The 10,387-nt window shown below is 39.1% G+C and overlaps 1 protein-coding gene across 3 annotated transcripts in view; it reads left to right on the top strand.

Moving 5' to 3' along the window:
• PFDN1 (prefoldin subunit 1) overlaps positions 1-10,387 on the top strand; it is a 62,106-nt gene that overhangs the window by 13,472 nt on the left and 38,247 nt on the right. For all 3 annotated transcript variants that reach the window (XM_011935345.1, XM_011935346.1, XM_011935347.1), the window contains exon 3: positions 9,254-9,338. In XM_011935345.1, the coding sequence (XP_011790735.1) occupies positions 9,254-9,338 (85 nt within the window). The remainder of the gene's footprint in view (positions 1-9,253; positions 9,339-10,387) is intronic.

The following is a 10,387-nucleotide window of genomic DNA, read 5'->3' as shown; positions in this document are numbered from 1 at the left end:
CTCGTGATCCGCCCGTCTCGGCCTCCCAAAGTGCTGGGATTACAGGCTTGAGCCACCGCGCCCGGCCTATAGTATGTACTTTTACTGAGTGTAATGCTTCTGAGATTTACTCATGTCATATAGGTCAGGCCTCCTCAGGGGCCGTATGCTGGGCTTCAGTTCTACTTATTTTGGTACGCTGGACCTGCCGTTCTCCCTGTGCTTGCTAGCTTCATCTTTAGCTTGGCTACAGGAATTCCAGGGATTTTATTGAGGCATGACAACATCCAGAGTGAGAAAGTGCCATGTTTTCTGGTGTCACCTTCATGGGAGCACCTTTCCAGAAGTCTTCTAATGGTCTCCCACTTATATTTCATGACAGAAACTGAGTCACATGCTAAGGCTTAAATCTTGGGGGATGTAACTGAATGATTGGGTAAGGCCAATCAAGATTCAGCCTAGAACTTACTTCCCTGATTTACTTGGGGAAATAGAGAATACTGAAACAAAATTGGGGCTCATCAACAAAAGGAAATGGACATGGGGTAGTTAAACAATAGTGTCTGCCAAAGTCATCAACAATCATAATAGTGATCAATAACTGAGGGCTAGCTATATGAAAACTATTGATATATTTAGGATGAATTAGGCAGAGTTTAGTCTGGGAGCATGGGCAGGCAGGAAGCTATTCAGGAGGTTAGTAATAAGAGCATAAATTAAGGTGGTGGAAGTGGAATAGTGAGGTGAAGGGTCAGTATGAAAGAAAGTGATAAATTGGAAATATAGGGAGGATATCTGCCATTTTGGGACTTGCACATGGTGATGTTGATGGAAGCTGAAGTCGAGATGGTGAAACTGCTTGTAGGGAATGTTGGTGTGGGTTGATAAAATGAGTTTAATTTGGGCCATGTTGAATTTGAGGTGATATGGAACATACAAGTGGAAGTGACCATAGATGCTGGACATAGTGCAGGTGATAGTGGTTGATACTATTTTGAGGGTTATTAGCTAAGTTGAGGCCTTGAAAATAAGTGAGTTCTCCTAGGGACTTTGGGTAGAGATTGTTTAGCAGAGAGCCTTGCATAGTGCTTGTAGTATGGGCACTGGAGAAGAAAGAGGAAGGAGGGATTTATGTATACAGTAGTTAATGAGGGAAACATGGATAACATAATAACAGAGATGCAGCAGCAGCATCCCTCAGAGTTAGATTTGAGCATACAGTGGTCTGTAGATTGCTTTTGTCTAGGCATGGCAGGGTCCAGGTGCTGTATGTCTGTATTATAACCTAGTACTACCTTATTTATTCTGTTGCTCAAATAATTCTGCTTTGACCATTGGGAGCTCTTTGAGATTTTCTGCTTTTCTTTTTCTCCCAGTCTTGAAATGCAATGGTGTGATTGTGGCTTACTGCACCCTTGACCTCCTGGGCTCAAACAGTTCTCTACCTCAGCCTCCCAAATAGTTGGGATTGCAGGAATGTGCCACCAAACCCAGCTAATTTAGAATTTTTTTTTGTAGCGATGGGATTTTGTCATGTTGCCCATGCTGGTCTTGAACTCCTGGACTCAAGTGATCCCCTCACCTCAGCCTCTCAAAGTGCTGAGATTACAGGCGTGAGCCACTGCGCCTGGCAACTTTATTATTATTATTATTTTCTGAGACAGTCTCCCTCTGTCGCCTAGGCTGAAGTGCAGTGGCTTGATCTCAGCTCACTGCAAACTCCGCCTTCCGGTTCAAGCAGTTCTCTGCCTCATCCTCGCGTGTACCTGGAACTACAGGTACCCGCCACCATGTCTGGCTAATTTTTTTTTGTTTTTAGTAGAGACAGGGTTTTGCCATGTTGTCCAGGCTGGTCTTGAACTACTGACCTCAAGTGATCTCCCCCACCTTGGCCTCCCCAAGTGCTGGGATTACAGATGTGAGCCACCATGCATGGCCAGCAACTTTGTTTTTTTTTTTTTTTTTTGAGACGGAGTCTCGCTCTGCCGCCCAGGCTGGAGTGCAGTGGCCGGATCTCAGCTCACTGCAAGCTCCGCCTCCCGGGTTTATGCCATTCTCCTGCCTCAGCCTCCCGCGTAGCTGGGACTACAGGCGTCCGCCACGTCGCCCGGCTAGTTTTTTGTATTTTTTAGTAGAGACGGGGTTTCACCGTGTTAGCCAGGATGGTCTCGATCTCCTGACCTCGTGATCCGCCCGTCTCGGCCTCCCCAAGTGCTGGGATTACAGGCTTGAGCCACCGCGCCCGGCCAACTTTGTTTTTTTAGAGTGGTTTTAGGTTACAGAAAAATTGAGCAGAAAGAACAGCGAGCTGTCACTCCCTTTCCACTCTCTCCCATGCTGTTTCTTCTCTTATTAACATCTGGCATTAGTGTGGTACCTTCGTTACAATTGATGAAAAAATATTGATAAATTATTGTTAACTAAGATCCATAGTTTACATTAGGGGTCACTCTTTGTGTTATTATACAGTATAGTTTCACTGTCCTCCAAATCCCTTCTGCTCTACCTGTTCTTCCTTCTTCCCCTTCCTTCCGCACTCTCTTCCCTGGTGACCACTGACCTTTTTACTGTTTCTATATATAGTTTTGCCTTTTCCGAAATCTCGTATCGTTGGAATGATGCAGTATATAGCCTTTCATACTATACTGGTTTCTTTGACTTAGCAATATGCATTTAAGGCTCCTCTGTGTCTTTGTAGCTTGATACCTCATTTCATTTTGTTGTTGAATAATTTTCTATTGTATGGATGTACTGACAGTTTATCCGTTCACTTATTGAAGAATATTTTGGTTGGTTCCAAGTTTTGGCAGTTACAAATAAAGCAGCTGTAAACATTTGCACATGTGCATAGAAGTTTTCAAGTCATTTGGATAATGGAGTGCATTTGATTGATCATCTGTTAAGCTTTGTAAGAAGCTGCCAAACTGTCTTCCAAAGTGGGCTGTACCATTTTTGCATTCCCACCATCAGCGAATGAGAGTTCCTGTTGCTTCACAGCTTTACCAGCATACAGTGTTCTCAGTGTTTTGGATTTTATCCATTATACTAGGTGTGTGGCAGTATCTCATAATTTTAGTTTATAGTTCCCTAATAACATATGATGTTGAATATCTTTTCACATGCTTATTTGCCATCTGTGTTATCTTTGGTGAGATGTCTGTCAGATCTTTTGCCTGTTTTAAATATGATCGTTTGTTTTCTTATTGTTGAATTTTAAGAGTTCTTTGCATAATTTAGATGCAAGTCCTTTATCAGATACGTGTTTTGCAAATATTTTCTTCCGTCTGTGGCTTGTCTTTTCTTTAGCTTTTTGTTTTTACAGTACTTCCTGACCTTCTCATATTGCAGTATGTTCCACGTTCATCTTGTATTTTCCCTGCTGAGCCCTATAGTTAGTCATTTCTCCAAGAAGCTGTGGTTCCTGATTCCTTTTAATGCGTAATAATTATTTAAAAAGCTATATCTGGTCATTGGGTTTATTTGTTACTACTGAGGTGTTACTGTTTCTAGGCCCTCTGGTGACTAGCTATAGATAATATGTGTATATATGCTACTGATTCATGTGTATGCACATATCTACATTTCTTTCTTTGTCTATTCATCACTGTACACATACTAAGCTGAATATGAGTTTATATGGATATCTCCGACTCTTCGATATTGCAGTGTTCATTTTAGCCTTCCTTTCTTGCTTATTTGTAACTTCTCTCTAACATGAGAAACCTGGCTCCTAGGGTCCATTGTCCATTTACTTATTTATTTATCCCAGTACACATATAAAGCAATTTCAGAATTGTTTGCCTGTATCTCCTGTGAGAAACAAATTTAACCAACTAGTTAATCCAAGGTTGATTGGGTTATTTGTATACATGTATTCACATATACACATATTTATAATAACTTACATTAGAGCCATTATAGTATGGTACAAGAAAGACCAAGTATTCTAATCTAATACATACAAGCTGGGCAAGGTATTTAACCTGATTAGGTCTTATTTTTGTACTTGGTAATTTTTTACATACTTAGAAAACATTGGCCGGGCATGGTGGCTCACTCCTATAATCCCAACTCTTTGGGAGGCCAAGGTGGTTGGATCGCCTGAGGTCAGCAGTTCGAGACTAGCCTGGACAACGTGGTAAAATCCTATCACTGCTGAAATAACAAAAATTAACTGGGTGTGGTGGCAGGCACCCGTAATCCTAGCTACTCCAGAGGTTGAGGCACGAGAATTACTTGAACCCTGGAGGCAGAGTTTGCAGTGAGCTGAGGTGGCATCACTGCACTCCAGCCTGGGCAACAGAGCAAGACTGTCTCCCCCCCCCAAAAAAAAAAAATTTGAGGATTCAAGAGGAAACATTTTTCAAGCGATGAATTTTAAAAAAGCTATCTCTTTCTTTTCCAGTCCCATTTTATCTTTGTGTAAATCCTTTTTTATTTTACTTATTTTTTCATCTTGCAAATGGAATGACATGTTGATTTTTTTTTTTTTTTGAGACAAGAGTCTCACTCTGTCTCCTAGGCTGGAGTGCAATGGTACGTTCTTGGCACACTGCAACCTCCGCCTCCTGGGTTCAAGTGATTCTCCTGCCTCAGCCTCCTGAGTAGCTGGGATTACAGGCACCTGCCACCACGCCAGCTAATTTTTTTGTATTTTTAGTAGAGATGGGGTTTCACCATGTAGGCCAGGCTGGTCTCGAACTCCTGACCTCAAGTGACCCACCTACCTCAGCCTCCTAAAGTGCAGGGATTACAGCTGTGAGCCGCCACACCTGGCCAACATGCTAATTTTTTAAATGTGAGTTTTTACTTACTTTATTGACATCTTTACATGTCAATAAAAATACTGTTTTTTTTTTAATTTTCAGTTTGGTTTTTTATTTAATTAGTCATTCTTTTAAAAAAAATTTATTTATTTTTTAGGGATGGGCCATTGCTATGTTGCCCAGGTCCTGGACTTGAACTCTTGGACTTAAGCCATCCTCACACCTCAGCTTTCTAAGTAGCTAGGACTACAGGTGCATGCCATTATGCCTGGCTGCCCCCTTGGTTTTATCTCCTGTTTTGTATCCTATTTCTGTGCCAGTGTGGATGCTTAAGGTCTCCAGTATTCAGCATAAACTCTCAGGGTAAAAGCCAATTTACTGCTGTCTTACATTCCTCAATTCCCAGTTTCACTTCACTTTGGGCCTTTGTGGAATCCTTCCTTTTGTGTTAGTTCAACAAAATGTTAAAAACAAAATTTTTTTTTTGCTTTGTTTTTAATCAGGAGTGTTCAGGGTATCTACTCTTCATTATGCCAGTAACAGAAGTCTCTAACTCACTGAGCAGTCCACAATGTGGATGTGCCGTAAAGTTTCCTTACTAAGGAAGTGACTGAGAAATATATTCAATTAAAAAAAAATTAAAGTAGAAAAAATTCAATTTATTTCTACTTTCTTCCGTGCTAAAAATTACAACATAAAAATTCAGTAACTTTCCCCACCTGTGGAGTTAGGCAAAGAAGCAAGATAGGCTCATTCTTATGTCTCTTCTATGCTGCTTAATTTGTGGATACCCTGAAACCTAAATGCTATTAGGATACGTTTTAGACACCCTCTAAAAATTTCCCACCCAAAGTGAACTTGTCATAAGCATTTTGTTGTTTCTGAATAGCATGTGTCTAGGTGACCATACTTTGGAAAGTGTGTCCAAAATGCAGCAGTGCAACTGATCTGGGATTGTGTTTTGGGCAGGTAAACAACGGTTTTGATTCATACTGAGTTATAAGAAAGTGGAAGTTGTACCAAACTGCAGGACGATTTAGAAAACGGAGTCTGGTGTTTCTCAAATAATCAAAACCAAAGCCATCAGAATTATGTTTTCAAATGGCATAATTACAAATAAATGAAGAAGTGAAATAGCAGGTTACAAGTCCTTGAGAGTGGTCATTGCAGAGGCACATGGCATTACTTTCCAGGTCAAAGAAGAGGCCTTTTGCAAAGCATCAACTCAAATTCAGGTTATATAATCCTGAGTATTTGAAGCATGTTATCTGTATATTATTTGTCATGAGAGAATACTTTCCCTCTTCGTGGTTTATTTTTCCTTATTGGTACATTTTGAACTCTAGAATTCTTTATTTACTATTTGGCTTTCCATAAACAATCAGGCAGAATGACTATGAGATTCTCTACATTGAGAAACTGTGTACATAATACTTGCTTATGAAAAGACTCATATTATCATGATAAATCCTTTCTCTCCACATAGTATCTGATAAACCAATGCCCTTTTAAACAATAGGAAAGATGTTTTCCAAAGACTTTTTTTCAGAAATCAGATGTTTCTTGCAGCCCTTTCCAATCTTCATACAATATATCTTTGCCATTTTTTAAATTGAGGACTAAACCAAACTTTCCATAAGTTTTTGTGTGTGAATTTTTACTGTGTAACTACTCTTTGAGGTAGACATTTGCATTTATCCAACACTCATCCTTGTTTAAAACTTGCGTAGCTGAGATGTCCTTAGGCTTATAGTAGTAAGTTGGCCAGCTTCGGTGGAATCTCTCTGGCCTTTGAAGTTGGCACAGTCCAATATAGCTACCTCAAAGGATATGTGGTCATGGAAAAACGTGTTTTTGTTGTTGAGTGTTCTTGCTTTCTAGTAATTTTATTTTCTGCTCAAGAGATTTAGTATCTGTTCAGATACTTTATTTTTAAAGGCCACATAAGTAATGACTTGACCTCTAATCTTAGCTTTGAAATTTTCCCAGACACTAATAAAGATGATGTCTGATGACCTTTTGAGAATAGTACTCATTGGCCAGCTATCAGTGCTACTTAAAAATGCATATTTTACTCAAAAAATTATTGCCATGGCTAAAAGACTTTCTCAGTAAAATCACATGTTATGACATAATTTGGTGACTCTTGCACCTTGTTTTAGAATAGTTTTTACATGGCATTACTGAGACTTAATACTGTTCAAAACAACTCTTCTCTTTAAATACAAATATGAGTTAGTTCTGAGAAAAATATTCTGTAAACCATAATCTTATTTGAAATAGCACCTGTCTCTTGGATCCAGTAAGAATATTTTAGACACGAAGGGTTCTATAGTAAAAGACCTAGAATTAATCCTTGTTTTGCACGAATGTGGGCTATCTTTCCTGTAAATATACAGTAAGGTTTTTACAAATAATCAAGTTACTACTGAAGACTAAGATCATCAGTTAAATTATCTGGGCTGGGCTGGGCGCAGTGGCTCACGCTTGTAATCCCAGCACTTTGGGAGACCAAGGCAGGCAGATCACGAGGTCAGGAGATCGAGACCATCCTGTCTAACACAGTGAAACCCTGTCTCTACTAAAAAATAGAAAAAATTAGCCAGGCATGGTGGTGGGTGCTTGTAGTCCCAGCTATTCGAGAGGCTGAAGCAAGAGACTGGCATGAACCCGGGAGGCGGAGCTTGCAGTAAGCCAAGATCGTGCCACTGCACTCCAGCCTGGGCGACAGAGTGAGACTCCGTCTCAAAACAAAACAAAACAAAAAAAAACCCCAAAAATTATCCGGGCTGGCCGCATTAGGATATAAGCTTAATAATTAGTGGAGTAAAAGAAGTTCATCAGATTGTATTAATATATGTGGTAAGGCTTAGTTATGAAGAAGAGGGGAAAAGGCAGTTTCCTTTCAGGGGTTGGGGCATAGCTAATTGCCCTTTTTGGTCTGTTTTTACTTGTCTTATATCTATAATAACAGACTCTCTTGATAAGAACCCACCTAGGCACAATGATGTTTTTGTGGGGTTGGCAGAGGAAACTGCATGTTGCTACCTTGGTATGTTTCCTCGTTTGGCTTTTTGTTAAGAGATGATGTTTAGTTCTTTGTCGCTGAACTCTGTTAGTGCAAAGAGAAGAAAAGTCTTGCTTAATTAATTGCAATATTAAATTGAAATCTATTTTAGCTTCCTTAGACAGTCCTGAAAGAGATTTGCATAACTGGGGTCTTCCCTTGGTTCCAGTGGAGGGGAAATATTTCAGTTCACTTACTTGAGGCCGTAAAAGTTTGTTCTTCCTTTTCCTGCAGCAAGAATTGTGAACATAAAGTCATGAAACAGATTCAGTGTTAATTTTTAAAACGTCTCCATATTTCCACTCTCATCAGTGGCAAATAATGTGCCTGACAGTAAAATGGAAAAAGTTGAAAATTTCCACTTGTACATTTTGAGCTTTTCAGAGGTACTATACACTCTGGAAATAATAATAAAAGATACTAAGGCTTATACAGTGCTTTTTGTTTGAGGAACTCATATAAACACTAATGCATTGATCTTAACAACAGTACTTGATTGTGACTTTAAAAGGTCATGAGTTACTGCTGCTTTTTTTTTTTTTTTACAAAAAAAAAAAGATGGAGGGGCACTCCACTTTACAAATATTGTTTAAAAAATATCTAGATAAAAATTGAAACAGATAACTGAAAAAACAAAACTTATAGGGTTTTTTTTGTTTGTATGTTGACTTTTCTTTGGCCTATGATATATTTTTATTCCTTTATTATTTTTTTCTTTTACATATGAATCTACTTGAAGCCTGATTTTCTTTTCTTTCTTTCTTTTTTTTTTTTTTTTTATGTTTTTAAGACAGGATCTTGCTCTGCTACCCAAGCTGGAGTGCAGTAGCACAATCATGGCTCGCTGCGGCCTTCACATCGCAGTCTCAACTGATCCTCTCACCTCAGCCTCCTGAGTAGCTGGGACTACAGGCGTGTGCCACTATGCCCGGCTAATATTTTAAATTTATTTTTTGTAGAGATGGGGTCTCATCATGTTGCCTGGACTGGTCTTGAATTCCCAGGCTCAAGCAATCCTCCTGCCTCGGCCTCTCAAAGTGCTGGGATTATAGGTGTGAGCTACTGTGCCCAACTCCCGCCACACCCCCCCTTTTTTTTTTTAATGAGACAGGGTCTTGCTATGTTGCCCAGACTAGACTCAGACACCTGGGCTCAAACAATCCTCCTACCTCAGCCTCCTGAGTATCTGGGACTGTAGGCCCGCACCCCTGTTCCCTGCCTGATTCCTATATTAAATAAGAAAGCAGAATCTACTTTTAAGCCTTTATTCCTACTCAGCCAGGAAGGTTTACACTTGTGGTGGTTTCCTGAGCTTGACATATTATGTTAATATGCATTTGTCCTTTTAGTTTGTTAGTTCAATATTTGTGGTATGTAGCTATTGATCTCGATGAATACAATAGTCATGTGGCTTAATTTTCAACATTCTTGTGTTTCATAGGTTTATTCTTCAGTCCAAGGAAGCAATTCACAATCAGCTGTTAGAGAAGCAGAAAATAGCAGAAGAAAAAATTAAAGAACTAGAAGTAAGTTTTTATTGGCAATAGGAGTTAACTTTTGGGAGAAAGTAGTAATGTTTTTGTGTCATATTAAATGAAAATGTGTGCCTGCCTGCCAAAGTAATGTCATATTATTTTTATTTTTTATAATTACGTTGGAGCCGTGAAGCTGTCATATTCATATTCATAGTGCGTATAAGACCAAAACAAGAAAAAGAATAGTCTCTTCTTTGGAACTGTAGAGAATTTTGATGAGATGGTTTTAACCTGAATGTATTTTGTTCATTGCCCTTGAATGTGTTTATTCTTTAAAAAAAAAAAAAACAAAACCATAAACAAAATGTGATGTATATTTAAACAGCACATATGTATTGGATTGTGGTGGATAGGCAGGAGAGTGGGTAATAATGATAAATTTTAGAGGATCTTGGTATAGGGTCTTTTTGTTGTAATTCCTTTAACCTAAATTAGGTTCTGTATAAGGACAAAGTAGCAAGCTGTAACCAATGAGCTATTTGAAAGATAGTGCTCCAATGAGAACAATTTTTTCTTTTTAGCTAGGGAAAAAGATGATAGGTAACAGTAAGCAAATCTTTGGAAATACTACTTTATTATTGTTATTATTATAGTTTATTTATACATTAAGACCTTTAGTAAGATATTCTTCTTGGGCTTTGGTGAAAGGCCCATCCTATGTATAGTAAAAGTTAGACTGGACAAAAAGCTGGTTATTATTTCTTACGGACCAAGATTTCCCAACATGTGGGTGGATACATTGACTTCATAGGTCATTTCATCTAATTTCTGTGAGTACTGTTTGAGGCAGAGGATCAGAATCTAACTCATCTCTGCTGAATTTGGGAGCTACAACCTACAACAAGGATTTCTTAGGTTCACTGAATTGGCCTGGCCTGGGAGTATGTAGTATCTTAGATTACTTAGGCTTATTTTTGACTACTGATAGTTGAAACAAACTTGGTAATAGATTTGTAGCTTAGAAAAGTATATTGTAAGGCCGGGCGCGGTGGCTCAAGCCTGTAATCCCAGCACTTTGGGAGGCCGAGACGGGCGGATCA

The sequence above is a fragment of the Colobus angolensis genome, unplaced genomic scaffold (assembly GCF_000951035.1).
Source record: "Colobus angolensis palliatus isolate OR3802 unplaced genomic scaffold, Cang.pa_1.0 Scaffold142, whole genome shotgun sequence".
In the NCBI taxonomy this organism is placed as follows: Eukaryota; Metazoa; Chordata; class Mammalia; order Primates; family Cercopithecidae; genus Colobus; species Colobus angolensis.
Note: the sequence above shows the minus strand (reverse complement) of the source record. Positions and strands in the feature narration are given on the sequence as shown.